At 39.2% G+C, this 26627-nt stretch overlaps 1 protein-coding gene across 6 annotated transcripts in view; it reads right to left on the reverse strand.

The window, feature by feature from the left end:
* ZFAT (zinc finger and AT-hook domain containing) overlaps positions 1-26627 on the reverse strand; it is a 144114-nt gene that overhangs the window by 55950 nt on the left and 61537 nt on the right. For all 6 annotated transcript variants that reach the window (XM_065054461.1, XM_065054458.1, XM_065054459.1 and 3 more), the window contains 2 exons: positions 18316-18576; positions 7556-7729 (listed from right to left, as the gene is read on the reverse strand). In XM_065054461.1, coding sequence (XP_064910533.1) covers positions 7556-7729; positions 18316-18576 — 435 coding nt within the window. The remainder of the gene's footprint in view (positions 1-7555; positions 7730-18315; positions 18577-26627) is intronic.

A 26627-nucleotide genomic window follows, 5' to 3' on the forward strand; every position in this document is an offset into this window, starting at 1 on the left:
AGAAGGCTGTGCTGCCATTCAGCGAGACCTGGAGAGCCTGGACAACTGGGCAGAGAAGAACCTGATGAAGTTCAACAAGGGCAAGTGTAGGGTCCTGCACCTGTGGAGGAATAACCCCAGCCACCAGCACAGGGTAGGAGCTCACCTGCTGGAAAGCAGCATTGTGGAGAGACACCTGGTCAACAACAGGATGATCATGAATCAACAATGTTCCCTTGTGGCTAAGAAGACCATCGGGATCTCGGGGTGCATTAGGAAGAGCGTGACCAGCAGGTCGAGGGAGGTTATTCCTCCCCCTATACTCTGCCCTGGTGAGGCTGCATCTGGAGTACTGTGTCCAGTTCTGGGCTCCTCAGTTTAAGAAAGACAAGGAACTACTAGAGGGAGTCCAGTGGAGGGGCACAAAGATGATGGGGGGTCTGGAGCATCTTTTTAATGAGGAGATACTGAGAGAGCTGGATCTGTTCAGTCTGGAGAAAAGAAGGCTGAGAGGGGATCTTACATATGTTTATAAATATCTGAAGGATGGGTGTCAAGAGGATGGACCAGATTCCTTTCACCAGTGCCCAATGATAGGAAGGGGGCAACGGGCACAGACTGAAGCACAGGAGGTTCCATCTGAATACGAGGATAAACTTCTTTCCTTTGAGCTGCCAGAGCCTGGAACAGGCTGCCCAGAGAGGTTGTGGAGTCTCCTTCTCTGGAGACATTCAAACCCACCTGGACACATTCCTGTGTGATCTGCTCTGGTGAACCTGCTTTAGCAGGTGGGTTGGACTGGGTGATCTCCAGAGGTCCCTTCCAACCTCAACCATTCTGTGATTCTGTGACATCAGAACCACTTCTAAAATTACTGTGAAAAAAGTGTGAATAATCGTTCTCTATCTCATGAATCACGAACAAAGAGCAGTTTGAAGAAATAAGCAGTCAGCAGGCTCAAAACAAAAGAATGTACACTTTCACCCTATGTGTAATTAAATTATGGAACAATCACTGCATGATGTTACAGAGACTGAAGATACAAATATATTCAAGAAGGGATTTAGACAAATTAATAGTTGTGTATTAAGTATGATGAACCAGATGTAACCACCAGCTCAATGGCTGTCAGAATTTGGGATGCTTTACATAATAAGTTTCTTATTTCCTTTCTATGGCGATGCTGAAAGCTGCCTTTACAGACAACTGATTTGACTAGATGAACTTTTGAAAAAAGCACTGTAGCTTAAGTCCAAAAAAACCCTTCATAATGTAGGTACCCTCGTCTGCACAGGTAAAGTAACTTGCTAAGGATATGAAGTGAATATGTGTTTCTTACAATCTCTTTTTGAAGGAATGTGTTTTTTTCAGCTTCTTCAATATGCTATGGAATGTGCTCCAAATGAATGAGCCCCCGATAAAATAATTCTGAAAGTCAAACGAATAGAAACTAACCCTACCCATAATGCACGCAAACCTGCTCCTCACCCCAAAATAAAGGTTTAAAAAAAAGAAAAGGAAAAAAACAACTTTTTAATAGTTTTATAGGTTAGACCACCATGAGGAAAAACATATTTTAACTCAGACAAAGAAATATAAATAAAGACAGGTGCATGGTGGGATGAAGATTACTATCGCTTTCAACAAAGCTGGATATCAGGTTGACTGAGCTAGATCATAGAACCAAAGAATGTCCTGAGTTGGAAGGACTGATCCCAAAAGGACCATCGAGTCCAACTCCTGTCCCTGCATATGACAACCCCACAGTTCACACAACGTGTCTGAGGACATTGTCCAGTCTCTTCTTGAACACTGCCAGGCTTGGGGCTGTGACACCTCCCTGGGGAGCCTGTGCCAGTGTTGTTCCGGATCAGTCTGTAACCCCATGAGAACACAGATACCTGCTGACATTCGGAGAGGAAATCTTTACTTTTCCTAACTTGCTTAATTCCGTATTTGTGTAAAATCAACACAGGGTTAGTTTCTTATGTTTAGCCCTCGACTCAACTACATGTTTGTGATGCCTTAAAAGTGCCAGCACAGAAGTTTATGAAGATGAAGAGGATCAGAGGGTGTATCTGATTAAAATCTACACCATGTATCTTCTTATGAAAACATATAATTAATATTCTAGCATATTTTACTACACAACTGCATGAACATGTGCACTGTTCTGAAGGACAGGAATTTGTGGCAGGGGGGTGAGAATGGGTGGATGAACAACACAGCGCTGCCCCTGGGACAGCAGTCTATACATACTGGGCTAAATGACTTCAGTCACTCTACTACTTCGAAAAGGGGTAGTCTCAATTCTTCTCATTTCCCCTAAAAGACTCATTTTGTCACCACCTTCCAACATTCCAAACTGGTGCAGCCTCAATGTGAGACAGTTCAGTAAGCAAAACTGGTCAAAAAATAACTTCTCTGACCGAGAAAATGAGTGTGTGCATGTGCACACATATGCGTATTTATTTTGCCACTTTTTGGAATGAGTTTACTGCAGGCTGACACAATCACTAGTGCTGATACAAGGCAAGGAAGTGAATTTGGAAATAAGAGACACACAGAAAGCTCCCTTGGCAACAGGCTGATATTAAATCCATTTAGATATGTCATAAACCCACAACCGTCGTTCCATGAGCTACAAACAAGAAGCCACCTTCAACAGAAAAGACTGTATCAGTTTAATGGAAAAGACTGTCATTGGTTAAACTAAGTCAGTCCCAAAATACTAAGTAAAACAATATTCTTCCAATTCTTCCTACTTCCCAAAATCTCAAGTGATTTGCTGGCTTGTATCAGCACTAGTGTGGCCAGCAGGACCAGGACAGTGACCATCCCCCTGTACTGGGCACTGGTGAGGCCAAATCTCAAGTCCTGCATTCAGTTTTGGGCCCCTCAGTACAGAAAAGACATTGAGGTGCTGGAGAGAGTTCAGAGAAGGGCAATGAAGCTGGTGAGGGGTCTGGAACACAAGTGTGATGAGGAGCAGCAGAGGGAACTGGGGCTGTTCAGCCTGGAGAAAAGGAGGCTGAGGGGAGACCTCACCACTGTCTAAAACTACCTGAAAGGAGGTTGGAGCATGGAGGGGGTTGGTCTCTTCTCCCAGGTAACAAAGGGTTGTCAGGCTTTGAAATAGGCTGCCCTGGGAAGTGGCTGAGTCACCATCCCTCGAGATGTTTAAAAGATGTGCAGATGTGGTGCTTAGGGACATGGTTTAGAGTCCAACAGTTGGACTCAATGATCTTAAAGGTCTTTTCCAATCAAAATGATCCTATGATCATTACAGAAACTTAAAATAACTCTCCTAGTAACAAGCTGAGTCTTTAAGACATTACAGGACTCACATAAAACAAGAATTTAAATATTCAAAGTAGAATCCTTCCTGAATCAAACTAATTGAGCATAAATAATAAATTGGTTTTAGAAGCCTCGATAACATTACAGAATTTAAACACGGGAAATAAAATATATTAAAAGAAACCTGAAGACTGAATATTTGGCAGAGTTTACTCACTGATTCTTAAAAACAGAATATGAACAAAAGTATCTGCCATTCAAAACCAAGTATTTTTAGATGTGCATATAATTGTAGTTATTCATTCTCATTCTTAATTGTGGTGCTTACAAAAACCTGTACTCCATTTAATCTGATACAAGGCACACACATTCATGAACACAGCACTTTCTCTCTTCAAGGCTCTTTCAGTTATAGCATCACAGCGTGGTTTGGGTTGGAAGGGACCTTAAAGGCACCTTGAAGTTTCAACTCCGTGCCATGGGCAGAGACACCTTTCACTAGACCAGGTTGCTCAAAGCCACATCCAGCCTGGCCTTGAACATTTCCAGGGATGGGTGTGTGGCACTTGCAGACACCCCAATGAGATCTGGAGCTTTCAACAGGGCAGTTGATGGCTCTTCCATACTTTCTGTGCCCCACTGTGCCTGTCCTCACATACACACCTCGGCTGGTGCCAACACTCATGTCTCCTCATCAGCCCAGGGCATGGTGACTCCTCATGTTCACCTTCCCCAGACAGGGGAGCAGGAGGAGTAAGATCCTCAGCCAGTGAGGCATCCTAGGCCCAGAGAAGCTTACGGACCTTGCTCAGAATGACCACAGCCAGAGCCAATCATGCTATAAAATGGGGCCCCTGACAACAACCCCCTTTGAGTGGTCTTCTCAGAGCAGTGGAACTGCCTCCCCTTAGATCAGGGACACCGTCTAAGACAGCCCACACCTCCTCCTTGGTAAGTGATTATTTCTCCTAGGTATATCCTCAAGTGAGTCCTTGCCTCCCACCCCCAGGGAATTATTTCTCCTGGGTACCCTAGAGAGAGAGAGAGAGAGAGAGAGGTTTCCCTTGGAGTGAGTGCTGCACACCGTGGCTCATCATTCTTGTATGGTTGTACAATAATAACATCCCCAACTTGTAAATTGAACCTGCAGCTGATTAAACGTTGTCACGGTGATGACTGATTTTGGATTACCGCCCCACACTTCACACTAGTTTCTCCCACTTGGTCTTGGTCTGTCAATTTGGTTTCAGTTTTGGTTCCAAGTTGCAGTTGGCTTAAGCTTATTATCTGCTTAGAGTCATTTTATGGTGCCTCTGTGACAAGAGGGTATCCACAGCTTCCCTGGCCAAACTGTTCCGGTGCCCCACCACCCTCACAGTGAAGCATATCTTCCTTATATGTAATCTAAATCTACCCTCTTTCAGTTCAAAGGCATCACTCCTTGTCCTATCATTACATGCCCTTGTAAAATGTCCCTCTCCAGCTTTCTTATAGGTCCCCTTCAGGTACTGGAAGGCTGCCATAAGGTCTCCCCAGAGTCTTCTCTTCTCCAGGATGAACAACCCCAGCTCTCTTAGCCTGTCCTCATAGGAGAGCTGCCTCAGCCCTGTGATCATCCTCTGGACTTGCTTCAACAGGCCCATGTCCTTCTCATGTTGAGGATCTCAGAGCTGACTGTAGTACTCCAGGTGGCATCTCACCAGAGCAGAACAGAGCAGCAGAATCACCTCCCTCAACCTGCTGGGCATGTCTCTCTTGATGCTGCCCAAGACACGGTTGGCTTTCTGGGCCAGAAAAGCACATTGCTGGGTCATGCTGAGCTTCTCATCAACTAACACCCACAAGTCCTTCTTCTCAGGGCTGCTCTCAATCCATTCTCCATCGAGCCTGTATTTGTCCTTGGGATTGCCCTGACCCATGTGCAGGACCTTGCACTTGGTCTTGTTGAACTTCATGAGGTTTGCATGGGCCCACCTCTCAAGCCTGTCAAGGTCCCTGGGGATGGCATCCCTTTCCTCCAGTGTGTCAACCACACCACACAGCTTGGTGTCATGAGCAAACTGGCTGAGGGTACATTCAGTCCAACTGTCCATGTTAAACAGCGCTGATCCCAGTACTGACCTCTGCAGAACGCTACTTGTCACTGGTCTCCACTTGGACAACGAGCTGTTGACCACAACTCGAGTGTGATCATCCAGTCAACTCCTTATCCATCAGGCAGTTTGTCCATCTAATCCTTGTCTCTCCAATTTAGAGACAAGGATGTCGTGCAGGACAGTGTCAAATGCTTTGCACACATCCAGGTAGATGATATCAGTTGCTCTTCCCTTTTATACCAACACTGTAACACCATCGTAAAAGGTCAACAAATTTGTCAGGCACAATTTGCCCTTAATGAAGCCATGCTGTCCGTCACAAATCATCTCCCTATTTGACATGGGACTTAGCACAGTTTCTCTTTAGTGACCCATGACAGAACCCAAAAGAATGGCAGGAAGATGTGCCAGGGGAGGTTTATGTTGGACATTAGGAAAAGGTTCTTCACCCAGAGGGTGCTGGACACTGGAATAGGTTCCCCAGGGAGGTGTCACAGCCCCAAGCCTGACAGTGTTCAAGAAGAGACTGGACAATGCCCTCAGACACACGGTGTGAACTGTGGGCTTGTCCTATGCAGGGACAGGAGATGGACTCGATGATCCTTGTGGGTCTCTTCCAACTCAGGACATTCTATGATTCTGCAATTCTCTTACAATGGGTGGTTCTTCATTCTCCCAGTCCCTTCATTTGCCTTCTGCAACTTGAGTGGTGTGACTAGAGCACTTGCCAGCAAAGACTGAGGCAAAAAACTAATTGAGTATCTCAGCCTTCTCCATATCCCAGGTAACCAGGTTCCCCATTTCCTTCTGGAGAGGACCCACATCTTCCCTATTCTTCCTTTTGTCCCTGACACACCTGTAGAAACTTTTCTTGTTGCCCTTGATGTCCCTGGACAGATTTAATTCTCTCGGGGCTTCAGCTTTCCTAACCTGACCCCTGGCTGCTCAGACAATGTCTCTGTACTCCTCCCAGGCCACCTGTCCTCACTTCCACCCCCTGTAGGCTTCTTTTTTGTGTCTGAGTTTGTCCAGGAGCCTCTTGTTCATCCATAGAGGCCTCCTGGTGTTTCTACCTGAATTCCTCTTTGTTGGGATGCATCACTCCTGTGGTTGGAAGAAATGATCCTTGAATATTAATTCACAATATTGCAAGACTAAATTTTAAACAGCTCAGTGTAATCCCAAAACCCTGTGTGATGTTTCTCAAACAATGCAGGTGAAGGGTGGTTTTTAATTCCCTTGTAAGCACACAGGATATTCCTAAGTGAGCTCATCCAGCCTCCTCTACCACAGCAATTACAAATACATTTTAGCAAATGAAGCCCCAGCATACCACAGATCTCAATATCAACAGATATTAAAGCACAACACAGCAAATCCAGCTAGCTTCCAACCCACAACAATAAAATGAATAAATACATTCTAGTTGTTCTGAGAACTATAAGCAAAACAAATATTCAGAAATATTAGCAATAATGAAAAGGAGAACAATAAAGCTATAAAAAGCTGAAAATAACGCACAAAACTATTCTAAAGGGATTCTGTCAGTCAGGTGAGTGACAGGTTTATAGAAACAGGCAAATGGAAGTCTAGTTTTAAAATAAATAATTTGAAATTATTCAAAAGTCCTTTGACGAAAAGGCACTGTAGAAATGTACGGAAGAAGAATCCTTTAATCATTACATAGGAATTTTGATTTTCAAATTTGTACACATATTTTCTGTCAAACTGTTTGTATGCATAAATATTAAGTTTTATATATATATATATACACACCAACCTGTTTATGTTTTCATAATCAAATTTATATTTATCATAAATATATAAACAAATCAAGAGACAAAGTGAAGATATTGTGGGGAAAAAATAACCTCCTTTTTCCTTGGTCACCAATTTTTTCAGTTTCTTCTTTAAAACCATTCACAGACTAAACATAACTGATGTTAATGTAGATAATTACACCCAGGTCCAGCATTTGTCATACGTATGATATGTGACAGTGGTTCTAAAATGATGTAGCTGCCAGATGCAGAGATTCTGTATCGAGATAACCAAATACGACCAAGTATTCTTCAGATAATAAATATCCTAAGCAGTTCAGATTTAGACCAATGACTATTTTATCCAGTGTCAATATGGACAGAAATGAATTCTGTAACCTAATCAGTGATTCTCATTACCTGGAATGGCTTCATGGGCTGTCAAAACCACACTTATAATAGGATTTTTAGCTCCTGAAACCTGTTCAGTCTCCTTAGTTGATGGAGTTTTCTCTGTTTTCTGCACTCGGGGCTTCTTTGGAGTTTTTTCTCGCTCATCTTCCTTCCTGTCAAGGTCAACGTCAGAATCATTACCTAAAGAGCAAACATCAAAAAGAATGTAACTATGTACAAAAGAAATGCAGGTAACACAGTGTCTAACACTACTAGAAAGAATTAGGAGAAAATTAACGCTACTGTAGAAAGAAATACATCTTACCAAAACAATACATGCTGCATGAGTCCCTAGAGAGGAATTGGTTTTCCTTTGCTTAATAAAAACAGTGTGATACTTATAGAAATGGAGAAAATAGGTAACAAAAGAAAGAAATAAAAAAAAAACCAACACAACAAAATTTTTAAAAAATGAAACTACAGAAACATTTGTGTTTCTAAATTATCTGGACATTACTGTTGATTTTTGTGGAAATTCCACAAATGTTTTAGAATTTCTGATGATTCCACCATTAATGAAAAATATATTTTTCTCTTTCCCATGACTTTAGGATTATTTCTCCTAGTACTAGATTCATAATCCATTTTATTTACTGGAAAGTCCTCCAATAGTCTCTCTGGATTAGGCTTTCTTCCCCCACTGTTACTCAGAATCTATGGTCAGAAACATACTTTTCTTTTTCAATGGAGATTCAAGAAGAATTAAGGTTCAAAACAGTTCCTTAATCAGCTTAACTCCTCACAGAATCACAGAATGTCAGGGATTGGAAGGGACCTGGAAAGCTCATCCAGTCCAATGACCCTGCCGGAGCAGGAACACCCAGATGAGGTTACACAGGAAGCTGTCCAGGTGGGTTTGAATGTCTCCAGAGAAGGAGACTCCACAACCTCCCTGGGCAGCCTGTTCCAGGCTCTGTCACCCCCACTGAGAAGAAGTTCCTTCTCAAATATAAGTGGAGCCTTTTGTGTTCCAGTTTGTACCCAATACCCCTTGTCCTATCATTGGTTGTCACCGAGAAGAGCCTGGCTCCATCCTCCTGACACTCACCCTTTATATATCTGTAACCATGAATGAGGTCACCCCTCAGTCTCCTCTTGTCCAGCTCCAGAGCCCCAGCTCCCTCAGCCTTTCCTCACACGGGAGATGCTCCACTCCCTTCAGCATCTTTGTTGCCCTGCGCTGGACTCTCTCCAGCAGTTCACTGTCCTGCTGGAACTGAGGGGCCCAGAACTGGACACAATATTCCAGGTGTGGTCTCCCCAGGGCAGAGCAGAGAGGCTGGAGAACCTCTCTTGACCAACTAACCACCCCCTTCTAATACACCCCAGGATGCCATTGGCCTTCTTGACCACAAGGGTACAGTGCTGGCTCACGGTCATCCTGCTGTCCCCAGGACCCCCAGATCCCTTTCCCCTACGCTGCTCTCTAATAGGTCATTCCCCACCTTACACTGGAACCTGGGGTTGTTCCTACCCAGATGTAAGACTCTACACTTTCCCTTGTCATATTTCATTAAAGTTTTCCCTACCCAAACATAGCATGTAACTGACATGTAACTCTTCATTTTGAAGACCTGCACTTCTAAATTATCCCCATCTGTTGCTGTTCATAATGTCTTCAGCCTCTTAAATCAAATAACTTTTGGACCTGTTAACTAGAAAGAAACACAAGAGTTGTATTCAAAGCACTCATCTGAAATAAGAATGAATAAGCAGTAATCAGCTAAGTTGTTCCTTGAAGCTATTTCTTACTTAGAGCAAATGAGGAATTCCTTACTGAAATTCTAAAAAATAAAAATAAAATGCTTATATATAAAGAATTAGCATAAAGAGTAAAAACAGAGGGTTGCAAGTTTATAGCAACAAATTTTCTTTATATTAGATGAAGGGGTAGAAAATGCAACCAGAGAAAATATTCTTGGCAAATTAAGGCATTATGCAAACATTTCGGAGGTAATGAGTAAGGGAAGCAAAAACTGATTGAAGAAAGAAAATTACAAATGAACCCTGTGAATTTTACATTTTTTATTTCTGAATATAAAGCAGCTGACACAATCTTCAGAATAAGCCGTTCAATGTATATTCATAATGTGCTGTAGCTGCTCTACTGAGATAGGGAAACGGTATATAAATAAAAACCAGTAACAGAGCTGTAGAGTGTCTAGAGTTGTTTATGACACCCAAATAGCAAAACCAGTGCAAAGATACCGTACATGGAAACGTCTGCGTTTTAATTTCAGTGATGTTCTGTTAATACGCAGCTGAGATTCAATGAAATCTGTGTCCCGTGCTCTTCTCTGAATGGAACAAGGGGTTAAAAAGTGCTGGTCAGCCCTTAAAAAATAAGGGGCACAAGCACAAACTAAAGTAGCACAGTTAGGATTGACCATGTAACTAACCTGATTCCCCGAAAATAAGCCTTAGCATGATTTTTCAGGATTTTTGAGGACACTCCAAATAGAAGCCCTACTCCAAAAATAAGCCCTAGTTACAGTTCATTAAAAAAGTCAATTTAAATAGTGTCCAGGCAGCTATAAATGTAAAAAAAGTAATAAGTTTTAGAGCAAAAATTAGTATAAGACCCTGTCTTATTTTCAGGGAAACAGGGTAGCACATGGATAAACTTCAAGCTCTTTATTAAATACAAAATCAGAAGAAAAAAAGGCATGTAGGAATTAGTTTCAATTTCTCAGGCATACTGAGGCAGAAATGCATCTACCGACACCTGTTAATGACTTGACACTAATCTGCAAAACTGAAATTCATATTTACAACATTTAGGATGAGGAATAACTACCTAACAAATTGAATTCCAACAGTTAGCAAGCCGTCCTTCTATGGAGTCCCGTTAGAAATGCTTTCGCTTGAGCTTCTAGTTTCTAGACTATAGGAAATCATGCTCTGCCTTGAGAGGCCCCAGCTTTTCAGTGCCTGCTGATGATTTCTTCAATTTTATTAGATAATTTCCTTAATACATGCCTTTTCTCAGCTACCTTTTTCTCTGTAGGTTTCTAGGGTTTTGAAAATATTGCTGCTTTATAGGTATAAAAGGTCTCATTATGTCCCCATTTAACTCTTTAATAGAGTTGTAAATTATTGATTGATATTGAAATCAAGTAATTCCAACACCGACATTATAGCCATACTTTAAAAGGGATATTTGAATGTAAAGAAATATCCCGTTTGACCAGAAACTGCCTGCACAGTGTGTTCTTCTGTTGGGATGAACAGGGCAGGAGGAAACAAACATGTTTTTCCAATTTTCCTTTACGAAACAGCCTCCATTAGTTTATTATCAATAATTAAATGAATCATCACAAATTTCACAGTAGGACCAGGAAACCAATAGAAGAAAGTTTTCTCATAAAGAATCAGAATACCCAAAGAATGTAAACTGCTTATCAAACTGTGTCTTCCTGAGGCTGTTTCACATACTGTTAAACAAATGCAGACATTAATTGGGTTAATTACCCTACTTTTGTGCAGTAGATCGTATCCATTAGTGATAGGTCGGAGGGCAAAGCTTTGTTATACCTTTGGACAAAACTCCAAGTCATTTTTGGTGTGTTTTAACTGACAAAATTCCATAACCATAGCGTAAAGGGAAAGCTGTGATCAGGACAAAAGAATTTTTCATTTTCCTTGGGAACACATAAATTCTGATAGGGATATGGACAGAATCCAAGCACCACACTCCTGAATCCATTTTCCAACCATTAAAAGTATGAGTTAGTCAGTTTAATTCTATGCAAATTTCATTAACATAAAAAAGCCCACACACAGAGAACATTAAACTGATTTACGGATCACGTATTTTCAATGAGTGCTGAATATTTGTATGAATATTCCCAACACTCACATGAAATGAAATAAAAAAAGTCTCCTCTCTACAGAGTGGTCACGTTCTGATACTTAAATGTGAAAATGTATTTACTAATCTGATGCATGTTGATAGCAACACCCCCATTCTTCTACTTTCCAAGAGAAACAAGCATCTTCTAGAAGCAATTTTTTGGTGAGGAGCTGGGGCTGCACACATTCCCAGTACTTTTTGTTACAAACACTAATTATTCCATAGTCTGTGTGTAACCTGAATGGAACTTCCAAACAAAACCAAAGCAACACACTCCATCAAAACACCAAAACAAAAAAAATCTTAACTCTCAATGACAGCCGCTTTCTTCCTGAACTCTCTACACCAAAACAACCTGAATGAGAAGTCATGCTTTATGAAAGCATAAAGAGGGAGCCAAAAGCATGTTTTAATGAAAAATAAGAGCTTCAACTTCGATGACAGGGCTCAAACTGCCTTTCCATAATATGGGACCATCTGACCAGTAATTTAGTTGACTTCCTTGAAAAAAATTAGTTAACTGCTACCAATGTGGATCAGAAAGTCAAAATAAGCGTCTTGTTTCTCACAACTAGGACAGTTCACCCGTTACTATTCTTGTTGTAATATAAAGGAACACCCATGATTTTAAGGAGATTCAGGAGCAAATGGAATATATTCAACTTTAGACAAAGTGCCTCACTTTGCATCTCCCCCACTAAGCAGCCAGCGCTTTATCAGCTGGCACTTCAGTCCAAGAGAGGACGAACTGACCTCCCATACACAGCGATGGGTGTTTTCAATGCCCACTTGTTTGTGCCAGAAATAGAATGTCATGCCAGCACCTTCTAACACATTTAAGGAATGGTTGTGTCTGTGTTGATGAGTAAAGCTGCTGTCAGCTCCGAATGAATCACTGCTTACAGAGTCCTGGCCAACTCAATCGTTTGCCTGTCCCATGATTATATCTGAGTCATTAATTGCAGGTACTGCTCTCTGCAATTGTAATTGGATGTATGACATCTTGCAGGTACAGTTACACATCCCTAATTGGCATGTTTTTAAACTACTCTTCATTCAGATTATTGGGGTTTGTTTATCCCTTAAAAGATGCTGGTGTTTCATAGTAGGAAGAGAGTAGCTTGGGGGAAAAAAACAAAAATTAAATTGGCCATTCAAAATGAACATATGAAATTGCTTCTCCTGCAGAGATTGAAATACTATTCACAGAAAGAATTCATTTAAATTATAATCCAGATGATGGCAAAACCATTTTAAACTAAGGCCAAAAGTGCCACCTTTAAGAAATATGCAAGCTTCTAATTCACTAAGAACGAATGGTTTGCCCCAAAGAAGAGAATCTGGGCTGTTCACTGCTGTAACAACCCAAATCCCATTCCCAACCTTCAAATGTCCTCAAATCTGCCAGAGATTCAGATATGCTGCAGAGTGAGAGAGGGATTGTGGTTAAAATAATCACCTCTGTCTCTCAAAACAAGGGAATTTAGAGGCAGCTGCTGGGGAACTGATCCAATCCAGAAACAGCCAGAATCCCTCAACTCATCCCATCCCAGCGGCAGGGGCTGCAGCAGCTCTGGTTTCTGGCTGGGAGCAGATAGAGAGAACACACACAGAAGAATCTCAACTTGTCTAGTTTTGGTTTAGGATTAAAAGAATGGATGGCAGTACCTCCAGCCAGCCAGATCCACATCCTTAGCCAAAACCTTCACAGAATCACAGAATGTCAGGGATTGGAAGGCACCTCAAAAGCTCATCCAGTCCAATGCCCCTACCGGAGCAGGAACACCCAGATGAGGTTACACAGGAAGGTGTCCAGGTGGGTTTTGAATGTCTCCAGAGTAGGAGACTCCACAACCCCCGTGGGCAGCCTGTTTCAGTGTCTGTCACCCTCACTGAGAAGAAGTTTCTTCTCAAATTTAAGTGGAACCTCCTGTGTTCCAGTTTGAACCCATTACCCCTTGTCTTACCATTGGTCGTCACTAAGAAGAGCCTGGCTCTATCCTCCTGACACACACCCTTTATATATTGATAAACATTAATGAGGTCACCCCTCAGTCTCCTCTTCTCCAAGCTCCAGAGCCCCATCTCCCTCAGCCTTTCCTCACACGGGAGATGCTCCACTCCCTTCATAATCTTTGTTGCCCTGTGCTGGACTCTCTCCAGCAGTTCCCTGTCCTTCTGGAACTGAGGGGCCACAACTGGACACAATATTCCAGGTGTGGTCTCACCAGGGCAGAGTAGAGGGGAAGGAGAAACTCTCTGACCTACTGACCACCCCCTTCTAACCACCCCAGGTACCATTGGCCTTCCTGGCCACAAGGTCACAGTGCTGGCTCATGCTCACCCTGCTGTCCCCAAGGGCCCCCAGGTCCCTTTCCCCTACACTGCTCTGTAATAGGTCATTCCCCAATTCCATTTGGTTTAACCAAATAAAAACAAAAATAGGAATATACACAGCTCTGCGCAAATCACAGCAACTTTTTTCGGCAAATCAGCCCACTATTAAAATAAAAACAAAAATTATTAATCATGTTCATGGGGGATTTGTAAGCACAATGGACTTTTTTGAATTCTGTAAAAAAATAACAGACTTTTTTCTTGCTGTTTTAGTGAACAGGCCCACAAGTGAAGGCAATCCTGATGTACCAAGGGATTCAATGAGATGCACGAAGGATGTCAGTAACCAGTAAGGCTGAAAGAGCGAGAGAACTGGCAGTGAGACGCTGACCTCTGAGAGGTCAATGAGACGACTAATAGCACAACCAAAGATCAGCAGACGCCTCTTACATCCACCAAATATTCCTCTGAACAATACTTACTGAAGTTTCAGTGCCGTTTTATAGTGATTTTTTTACTGTAATTTTAAATGTCCAATACGGTAAGGATAACAACACTCCCCTTGTGGATCTATAGAAGACAGCAAAACATTTTATTACTCAAAAACCTTTTCTAATATTTCAACTTCAGCTCAATACATACATTATGTTTCTCTCAATAGAGAATATCCCACAGAGTATCAATATATGCCTTTTCAATATTTGTATGTTTAGCATATTTTAGCAATAGCTAAAACATTAGTGTGTTATCAGCATTATTTGGTCATAAATCTAAAACACTGCATTATATGAGCTGCTTCAAGGAAAATTAATTCCTTCCCAGCCAGACCAAGTGCCAAATGAAAACATACTTGTTATTCAGATGTCTGTACAGTGTTAAACTTGCAAGAAATTAAAAACATACAGAATAAAAAAATACTACAGGAAAAAAAAATCACAGATGCATAACGAAACCAAATGAAAGTATTTTCAAGTTCGAAAAACATGGATTAAAGGGGGGAAAAAACCCCACCCCATATGTACTAAATGACCCTGAGGGTCTCTTCCAAATGAAATGATTCTATTAGGTGAGATGTCAAATACTAAGGGAAAAGAACTTGTAGTCACAGCCCTTTATGATTTTTAGCCACCTAATCTGGAATGAGAGAGAAGATATTGTAACTCTGGAAGTTACTCAATAAAATTTTCTATCTACCTTTCAGAACTTCACCAAAGAAGTAATGTCATCAAATGAGAAGTTTTCGTACCTCTTCTCTCATATAGACCACGATAAGTGTGATTTCAAGAAGTTTTTGTCTCAGGGATAGTTTACTCTCAAAAATGCTGGCATCAACCACATCTGCTCAAGTAACTGAAACATTGTTTGAACATAATACACACAAGAAAACCACACGTACAAACAAAAACGTGGTGTAATACTTGCACTAGTATGTGCTGAGACAACTACACCACTATCTGTGTATGATACATTTACATTCAAAACCATTTGATGACAATGAAGCTACGGAATAACCAGTAACTAGTGACAGAATAATCTGGAATTAAACCAGATTAAGGCACACATAAACTACATATCTAAATTGCCATTATTGACATAGGTCTAGTTAAACCAGTCAATGGAGCCTACAAGCAATCCAGTTAACCTTATGTCACTCCACAGGCTCCCATGAAGTACTGACTTGATCTTAGTTGAACTTAGAAAACCTAGTGCATAAACACATATATGCAGACGGGTGCTAGTCTGGAACACACTCCCACCTCCAGTGACAATAAACGCAAAACAAAGCAACACAAAAAAACCTTACTGATCAAACAATGGGCTCTAAATTGACTCTTACAACCCAGGAAAAATCCAGCTGTCTCTCTAAATAGTTCCCTGAAAACATAAATTCAATACTCAGCAGTAGTCAGAGAAGCAAACTTAATCTGAGGAATCATTAAAAGCAGAAAAGAAAGATTTAAAAATTAGGCTGTGGTGTAAACCAGAGATGCTGTTGTGTCTTCCATCTCAAAAGAGCTACAGCAGAGTTGCTGACAATGTTAAGACTGACCAAATGCATAAGCTATTTCTATATAGTCCAGTTAGTCTATTACTTACGACTCATACAGGATAAGAATAACGTTAATGCAAATATGAAGATTTCTAAACTATGGACCTATGCAAGAGGTTAATACACAGTTATTCACCATTTCCCAGAGTGATAAAGCAGGATGGCACCCGATGAAATGAGCAGCATCAGTTTTAAGAAACAATCAAAAGTACCACTGTTTCACAAACTATATAATAGTGCTCTGAAACTTATTAACACAGAACATACTGAAAACTAGAAACAAGATGGCCTTGTAACCCACTTCGATAAATTAAGAGTTTAACAGCTTTCAGTTGCCAATAATACAGATGAAACCCCTAGTTCAGGGACTATGATAACTAAGAATCTTGGTGCATTTGTCCAAGTATTTTTGGTTTTAAATTATGAACAGGCCCTCGTGAAATTGCATGAACAGATAAAATGTACATTTACAATTTCATTATCTGTTTGCCTTCTCAATTTTAGATTTTTTTGTTCACATTTAGAAGGTTCATCCATCACGCTCAAGACTTTCTTAATAACAAAATTTTAGCCTGGTAACTATTCAACAGCTCAAATTTTAAAGAACATGTTTTCTTAGCTGATAAAGCAACAAAGTACGACAAACAATCCTAGGCATTGACCACACTGTTCTTGACCTCTCCTCAGAAAGTTTTGAGCTACTCAATCTAAATCACATTTTCTTAAAGGATAATAATATGTATTATACTTTTTATCTACGTATTCAGAAATCGGAAAGTTGTCCCAAAGCAGCACATATAGTAAAGCCAGAAGTGAAAAGTTTTCCTGTGATGGGACAGCAATCGGTATATGGCTGAAGACTGAATTTCCTAGATGTATTTCAAGGACAAATCCCTTCAGGAAAAAAGACAGGCCCCAATACCTTCACAGTGTGAAGTCAAGGTAGGAAACTTTGGGATGAAGACATTCTTGCTTTACAAGTCACCAACAACTGGAAGCCCCCATTATTTGCTGCTCAAGAATGACTCGTTTCACTTAATTGCTTTGCTTTTGCCAAAGAATAAATTAAAAAAAAACTATATATATTCCATTTACCCAAAATTGAGGCTGTTTCTTTTTAAAAAAGGAAAGGGCTGAGCAATTTACTTTGAAAAATCTGCCAGTGTGTTTTGTAGCAAAACAGATCTTTATACGATTTATGAGCTCTAATGAGCTTTCAGGTCAAGAACAGTTAATTTGAGTTTATACTCTGATATGAGATTTTATTTTAAAAGTTGAAAAAGTCCTACCACTGATGATAGCGAAACAATAACTAGGTACTTTATCAGAGCAAAAGTTTCTGTGCTCTGTCCACATATTCTAAGACTGTTTTAATTATTCTTTGCCACAGAAGGTAAATTCTATATCTTGCTAAAAGTAAAATAGTCACACTAATTGTATAACATAATTACAGACTGGATGGGAAAGGGCAATAGAAAATTGGAGAAATATCAACAGGAAATTTTGTCCAGAAGTAGAATGAACAGGATATCATGCTAAGCAATTACAGCAAAAGTAAACCCCCAATTTTAATGCAAACACAAAACTCAAAGTTAGATACAAATGTATTGCTTTGCGTGCATGTGACATTCACCTTTGTGCAAAGTTAAGTAGGCAGTTGGACTAGATGATCATTGTAGGTCCCTTCCAACTGAAATAGTCTATTTTATTCCATTCTATTCTAAATGAATGCTCATCGCTGTCTTTTAAGCAGGCTTCCTAGAGGGGTGGCCAATGCCCCAAGCCTGTCAGCATTTAAGAGGCATTTGGACAATGCCAATAATATGCTTTAACTTCTGGTCAGGCCTGAAGTGCAGTTGGACTAGATGACCATTGTAGGTCCCTTCAAACTGAAAACGTTCTAAAAGTTTGAGAGGTTGAGTATATTCAAATTAATCCTAAAGTAAAATTTAAATGATGACTCCAAAGACAGGCATTCACATGAAGTTTTGTATAATACAAGAGGGGAGTTTGGCATTATCTTTTATGCAGTGAAACAAGCATTCCAGAAAAGCGGCCTTCAAACCTATCAAAAAAACAGAGTAGAATTCATGTTTTCCAAGTCACATGATAGAATCATCTCTACAGAATCACCCTTCCTCACCTGTGTGTGATACGTACCTATGTGGCCCACACCACTTCTCACTGGGTAACTATAAACCTCTTTGTGAGAAACAGAACAGTTGATTATGCAAAGGAAGCATTTCAGGGAGTTTCAGACAATTAGTGCAATCAACAATCTGACTTTTTCAAAGAAAATTTAAAATACCTTGTCTAACTTTATTCTCAGTTTCACGTCAACATGCTTTTTATGTTAAAATAAAAACACATCATTCAATTCCATTTAAAATTAACACCGGGGATTACGAGTTGGTACCATCAGGTTAAATCATGGAAACACACTGTTTCACAACATTCTTCATATATTCTTGTGGGATATTTTCTTACCTCCATCTCCTTCTTCCTCTCCCTCATTTAAAACAATGATGCAGATGTGCTTCCTCAGCTGGCGCGTGTTGGAGAACTTCCGATTGCATTTCCTACATTCCAAGCTGCCCGGTGAGACTTCAGCCGGTTCCGGACCTTCTTCTGTCCCAGGAGGAGTTTCTTCACTTGGAACAGAGTTATTTTCTGCCACATCTTCATCCACAGAAAACTTCTTGGTAGACCCTTTTGGTCTGCCCCTTTTCCTCTTCACTACAAGAAGCTCTAGAAGAGAAAGTTCAAGTTAAAAAGAAGCCATATTAAATTCCACAGCTAACTAGCTAATATCCATCTGATCTTTGAAAAAATAGGAATATTCGATGAAGTTTGAGTCTCTCTATCCCTAAAGTTTATAAAAAGGTTATCTTCACACAAACTTATTTTTAAGCAATGGTATTTGTCGACATTTCTGCTTGCTGTAACACAATAACATTTGTGTTACTGAGATGGGCAGATGTCAAAGTGCCACAGTTTTAAAGAAATTACACTGTAAGCAATCTTTTAAATTGTTGTATAACTGTATCTGCATACATATTCTACAAAGTTGCTCTGCTGTGTTCTGACAGTCTACAAAAAACCACAACTTTTAATTTAAGTCACTCTCAAATACACTGTTTAAACACTGAGATATATTCAGATAAAAACAATTTGTCTTTCAAACCCAAAAGCTCATTCTCCTTTTAATAAATTGAACAATTACTCTCTAATAATTCCCATGGTTCTTTATCATTAGCTCTTTCAAGCCAAAAGTTGGTATAAAAGACTTTTGGCAACAAAAAAAAAACAAACCCAGAGGCCATGCAAAAAATGTCTCCTTAATGAGTATTTCAAGTAATTAAAATCAGAAGTAATCCACAAATCTTAATAACTACAACGTAACTTTACATTTCCATATTTGTGCAGAGAAAACACTGATAAAAATGAGATGTAATGAACACAGAAATGTATAACAAGAGAAAAACTTGTGTCGTCACTGCTGTAGTTATTTCCAAAGCCAACTCCCCACCATCACAGATGTAACTGTTGAAGATTCAACAAATGAATGAGATCCCAAGAAAATGTTTAGTAAAAACCAGATACTCAGAGGAAAGGGGAAATTTTCCAGACAGCAACCAGGTTCTTTTAGGAGATTTCATCATAGCTATAAATTACTTCCATCTGATACATTAATAAAATGAAAAGCATCAGTCACTATCCTTGTTGCTAATCTTGGGGATTGTCTGCTTGGAGTCCTTACATTGTGCTTCTTGAGGAACTACCCAATTGTTGTTGTGCACATTTTAGTTATTAACTTTAAACGTGCTCTTCTGCAAGGAACTGTCACTCATGGATAGCAAAGCCTTTAAATGATCTTTTTAAGTCTGAGCAGACATCTGGTGGAATATAAGACGCACTATGTATATCTGCAGAAAAATACGTAGTTCACGAAAGAAAACTCAGTGTGCATCGAAACGAGTGTGTCTGATGGTGTATGGAGAAACAGGACAGAGTCAGGCATCCTCCAGCCTTTTAGGATTCATTTTATCTAACGTTAGATACTTGAGCTCTCAGATTAGTTAATATTTGTCTTCTATATTGAAGGAACAGAGAAACTACTCTCCAGAGTGCAGTTCAGATCTCATAAAGCCTGAATTGCCTCTGGATCCCAAGGTGACCAAGATCTCTCAACTTCGGAATTTTCAGTTACACGCAGTGAATTCCAGCTTTGAGCATTAGAAGGCAAGAGAGCTTGATACAATCATCGTAATTGCAAAAACAACCCTGGAGCATAATGTGCATTAAAATGTGCTAGTGAAACAGAGCAGGGCCCCTCAGTTCAGGAAAGACATTGAAGTGCTGGAGCAGGTCCAGAGAAGAGCAACAAGACTGGTGAAGGGACTTGAACATAAGACCTATGGGGAGAGGCTGAGGGAGCTGGGGTTGTTTAGTCTAGAGAAGAGGAGGCTTAGAGCTGAGCTCATCACTCTCTATAACTACCTGAAGGGCAGTTCTAGCCAGGTGGGGATTGGTCTCTTCTCCCAGGCAGTCAGCAATAGGACAAGGGGCCATGGGCTTCAACTCTACCAGGGGAAATTTAGGCTGGATATTAGAAAGAAATTCTTTCCAGAGAGAGTGGTCAGGCATTGGAATGGCTGCCCAGGGAGGTGCTGGACTCGCCGTCCCTTGAGGTTTTTAAACTGAGACTGGACATGGCACTTAGTGCCATGATCTAGTAAACGGACTAGAGTTGGACCAAGGGTTGGACTCGATGATCTCTGAGGTCTTTTCCAACCCAGTCGATTCTGTATGAAGCACCTGTCAGCCATCAGCTTCGTAATATCAAAGACTAAGGACTGGCACACACAAAAAAAATTGCCAAGAACTCTGGTTTTAAGGTCCAGTAAAAAAACAAGCAAACTTAATTGTCGTGCATGTTTCAGCTTATGATGGTCACAGTAAAGAAGTCCCTTAAAGTTGTTTTTTTTCCCCACCAAATATTTCCAAATCTTGAGACTTGTGCAAAAATACAAAATAAAATTATTTTCCTTAGAAATTCCTAAGTTTAATACCGGTTTGGGTTTTTTGTTTCAGTTTTGTTTGGGGTTTTTTTGCACGGCCTAGGTGGGAGAAGTATGAAACGTCTTGGTGGTTACAGGAGAGCAATGCCCATTAATTAAGTGACTATTGCAGTTCCAAAGGCTTGAAAGTATCTTGAGGTTATTCAAGCTAAAACACTCGCAGTACTACTCATAAATTGTGTCTCTTATGAGAAACGTACAATTCTTCTGCTTTTGTTGTAGAAACTTTCACAAAAACCAGTGTGTATGTAGGATAAAGACTAAAAGCTGCCTAAAGCTTTGTATTTTTATTCATCAAGCCAATAGCCTACCTGGTAAAGTGAGACTGACAATGTAAAAGTGTGAAAAATCATGAAAGAATAGACTATTAAAAACAAACGAACAAAACACACACAGAATAATTAACACACCACACACACACACACAAAAACATGAATAATTTCCAAGTATGCGTGCCAAAAGACCTTACTAAATTGGTTAACTTAGAGCATATGGAAAAATAAATGACCTCGAGGAATCTTATAGGAAGATGATGCAAGAGAACTGGAGGTGGTTGTAGCATCTTATTAAAAACCTATTCAACATTTCCCTTAATATACCAGACAAACAAAAAACACATACGGAAACCACAGCTTTGAGTTAACCATGTAATTAATATCAAGTGAAAAAGAAAGCATTGAATCTTGTTATAGGAGTGATTGAGCACCTGTCTGCTTAAGTATAACATAATAAGAACAGTAAAAGCCTCATAAATAGGAAAAAATAAACACTTTCACATAACTTTTTGCTATCTTCCTTCAGCAGCGTTCTGAATTTCTGTGCTACAGTGATAGTAGTTCTGTTAATTATCAGCCAAAAAGAGAGGGGGGATTTCAGTGCTCTCAAAATATCTCCTTGCTACAAATCATGTTATTCTGATATCCACCATCGCAGCAATCAGTATTTGGTGCCTTGAGTTAAATAAATTAACGTGCAATTAAAAACAAACATTTACCTTCATGCCAACCTGTAAAATGTCACAATTTGCCACCATATCAAACATAATTTGAGGAATACAGATGTGGATACCACTCAGGTTACTATAAAATAATTATATCCCAGGATTTGAAGAGTGAATGCAAGCGCCATATTCTCTGTGTATGATATTCTTTCCATCCTCTTACAACGCAATAATCAGATTATGCAACAACAATAAATGAAGCGTAATCAGGCAAAAGTGATATGCTGCTTATTGACTGTTTTAATGAGAACTTAATGAAAAAAAAACCCGGCACTTTCACATTTAGACACAAATTTCAACAAAACCATGTATACAAGTGGAAATATGAAAACTGCTCTTGTAGAAGGTTGGTGGTAGATCCTCTTCTAGAGCCCACAAAATGGTAGCTCTTACCACCGTGACTACTAATGGTGTGGCAAGCGATATACAGAATGTGTAAACTTACATCTGTTTGCAAAGGAGCCCACCAGCAGGAGAATTTACAGCCGTTCTCAAACTTTTTAAAAGGTTTGGTGGCAAGCACTGAGTGGCAACATGCACGGGAACAGCAGGACTCATATGGACAACTGATCCATCCCCAGAACTTGTGAAGCTTATGACAGTCATGTCATTTCCTTGCTCCTTGTTCTCCTCTTTCCTGGACCGAACATACCGCAAGCTACTTTAAATTAGCAATGCCACAATTAAGTTTATAACAATGCACATGACCGAAAAATTCCAGCTGTCTCTATCCAGTTTGCCATTCATGCTGCATTGTACTAATCACTGCTCAAAGCAAAACCTAAATTAACAAACCACAGTAATTGAATAGTACATTGTCATTGCTCTATTAGCACTTAACCAAATTGGTCAGAAACACCATCATTCACTAGAAAAAAGAATATGCTGACTGTTAAAAAAAATGTAGTATATATACTATATATAATATACTATATATAAATAAAAAACATCATTTATTTCAAGGATGCTTAGTCCGAAGCAGAAGTTTTAAATTGCTCATTAAAAAGATTTTTAAAGATTCTGTTCCCTCAAGAACATCTTAATTGTTTCTGGGGACTTTTACACTCATCATAGACTCACTGTATCAAATCTTTACATTGACAGGTATTGGATGAGCAATGGCAATATTCAAGAAAGACATCTTGTGCTATGCTATATAATTCTATATGCAAAGACATAAAAAAAGCACTTCAAAAGGAGAATAATGAGGTAAACTATGTAAGTCTATTTTTGTACTGTTCCTTTATAGGAATTATACACATAAGCTTCTCCAAATCAGCCCATTTAATAATCAATTGCCTTAGAAATGTTCAGAACATGACTAGCACAGAAAATTTCAATTTATGAGGCCTTCATGCAGAAGAATTATATTTAGTTAATCCCTTTATGTTTAGCTATGCCAAACATACATAGATATCTATGTAAAAATCAAATTCCACTGCAGTCTGCAATAGCTCACACAAATTACTTGCCTGAGATCATGCTACATAACAGCAGAGGTCCACAACCAGACCTCCAGAGCACCAGGGCCTAGACATTTTTAATGTTGGTTTCTTTTTTTAAATAAAGTTGAACAAAAGTAAGCATAAAATTAAAATAGCAATGACTTCACTGTTGAGTATTTTTAAACTCTTCATAGATGAGTCTGTAGATCACGAAGATCCTGGCACAGCAGCACTGTGGATTCTGCCAGGCTTGATGACCCTCAGTATAGTGTTTGCCTAGAAAACAAGCTTTACCAAAATCGGTTCACTAAAGAACAACTCTTAAAGGGTAGAATTTTCTGAAGTTACTTTATTATGTACAGGAAAATGCAAGAAACTGTTAAGACTATACACTGTAAGAATATAATGGATTCTTCTTTTCTGGTTTTCTACCCCTCAGCCTTAAATCAATCCCATGTATAACTCAATTTACACATGTACAAAACATCTTCAACACACCATTTTAATGTTGTAATGGGGCAAATATTTATGATTCTGAAAGAGGAGGAGATAAGTGATCCCTGTCAAATGGTCCTTGAATCCAAACCTGTGTAAGCAGCTCAACAGTCACCACAGTGAGTCAAACAAGAAGTTTGTCAGAAGACACCAAGCACTTGTGCAAGTGTTCACCTAAACATCCTGAGCAAGTTTTAACAGCTAAATACATTATGCTATATGAAATCTTCCTCAAATGTCAGTGTTAAAAGTTTACATATTATTTAAGCAATTACAACTGTATTTGGTTGTATTCAGAATCTTACGCACAAAGTGACGTACAGATATATGCAAATAAATCTCATCCACAGCCTTGTATTGTTACTGTGATGTACGTATACTATGGCACGTAGGAACACCTGTTACGCCCCAAAGCCTGAGTTTATGCTCTAGTTGCATCGTTTGTGTTCAAGTGAGGATAAGGCTGATTCATATGCCACATTTTTAAGTGATCTTAATGAGTTAAACTCCTTGGAGAAAATTATGATACCCAGACACTAACTTTATTCCAGGTTTAATGATCAATAGATCAGGCCTAGAGACCGTGCTGCAGAAAGTGTGTATCTCATAATGCAGACATAGCCTAAAACAAACAACAATCCACTACAGACTAGTATCATGAATAGATGACGTTAGAGCTACCCATGCTGTCCCTCAAACCATTGCCAACCTGACTAAGTAAAAAAAAGAGAGTTTTGACAAGCACTTTGAAGGAGATAAGGGTCATTATAAAAAGTTATGAATGGAAACCCTATGCAAAAATGGAGTTATGCGTGACTACAGTTAATCAGTAAATATCTGTCATTTCCCAAACACAGATGCCACATTCCAGCGCCGGACAAAATGTGACCTATGCATAATTTGTATAACAGCAACATCTGCCCGGTACCTGTGGTTCCATTTGTTAAAAAAATTCTAACATCACCCCACCAAAATGGTTCAAATCAAGTCTAAAAATACCATGACCTAACTATGGGGAAGGGGTGTGATTAAATAAAATTCAGCAGAGAGCACCACCAATAAAATAACATTAAAGTAACAAAAACATATTACTTGCCTTACATTTTACTTTTCATAGTACTTACAAAATAATTAACGTATTACTCAGGCAGAACACAGAGCTGCATTAACAACTCAGCATTCACTCACTCACACCAGTCCTGGGGCAGCTACAGAGCTTACCAATAGCTGGAAGAAAAACTGTGCTTTCAAAGGACAAAAAGATGTTCATCCATCAGCCAACGAGAACTAAAAGGAAGTTGTAATTTTTACTACTGTCATTCATCAATCACTTCTTTCAGTGACAATACTCAATTACTACAAAGAAGGGTCCACTGAGAAAAAATTGTATATTATAAGCTTTTTAAAGTTTTATCTGCTGCAGATTCCATAGAAGGAGGGAAAAAATGATGCCTTGAAATAAGAACTTCTCAAATTCCTATATTCAACTGTGAAATACCCTTTATTTTTTAAACAGAACACAGGAAATAACTGAATAGGACTTCAGACCACCCTCTTCTCCAATCAATCTGTGTGATGGCAAAGAAATATTAAAGTATGTCTATAACACAAGCTGAAATCTATGTCAAAGTAATTTACCTTGACATCCTTACTGGCAACAGACGGCAAAGAGTTTGGCTACATAATCTGAAAAAGGTGGCACCATATGACCATAGCAGACAATGAAAAGTATTCACCAAGATTAATGAAAAGGTTACTTATGAGTATGTAACTTATGAATGTTATATTTTGCATAATTAGATTTGCGAAGTTATTTTCCTAAAGGCTGCCTATGTCTAATTTCTGCTGCTTCAGATCACAACAGTAATTACATACTATTCTCATAAACATATAATGCACACTTAACAACATGCAACACAGAAAGGACAGACAGTCCCTGACACAAATGCAAAAAGGAATTCACAGAAGAGCCTTTTTACTAAAAGGAATAAGATCCTTAGATAGTACCAGTCTCACTGTGCTCAGAAATACAGTGAAGGGCTAACAAGAGAAAAAGATTTAAGAAAGAAGCATTCCGTATGTCTGCACAATTAAAATAAAATTAGAATGGCATTTTGGAACTTGATGTGGATCTGATATTTATCTATCTTCTTCTGATGCACTGTTTATATTAGGCATTGTGTGAAATAACAATATGGTGCAATTTTTCCTCACCAACCATCTGAGGAGACAGCAGCTACAGCTGAATACTATATGACTGTAATTAGAATTATCTTCTTATGCTGAAGAAGTTAATATAGCTACTGAATTAGTGCTGGTAAATAAATGAAGAAATACCATAACCATATGTTATTTTTTTTTTTTAAATCTAAGTATGATACTTGAGTGTTTTTCATTCATAAGTACATGCTTTTTAATATCTAGAAATCATAATGATTACGAAATCCTAGTAGTTGTGTTAAATAAGAGGTTTAGCAACAACATAAATCCATTGCTCAGTAAGGGTCTAAAAGAAGATACAATTATCAAGACTGAATTATTTTGAACCCATTGCTAACACTACAAAGAACTGCAATCATAATCAGTTAAAAATTGAATGAATGTAACTTCTTCCACTGCAAAGTAAAATCGTTCTGTAGAATTAATTCAAAGTTTGACCAGCAGATTTCTTTTTCCCTAGTGCCAGTATCACAGCACAGTTACAAATTATTAATCATGCATTTCCTTTTAGAAATAGAATATTAAAATTGTCTGAAATACAACAAACAAGTTAGATAA

This window comes from Columba livia, chromosome 2, assembly GCF_036013475.1.
Source record: "Columba livia isolate bColLiv1 breed racing homer chromosome 2, bColLiv1.pat.W.v2, whole genome shotgun sequence".
Taxonomy (NCBI): Eukaryota; Metazoa; Chordata; class Aves; order Columbiformes; family Columbidae; genus Columba; species Columba livia.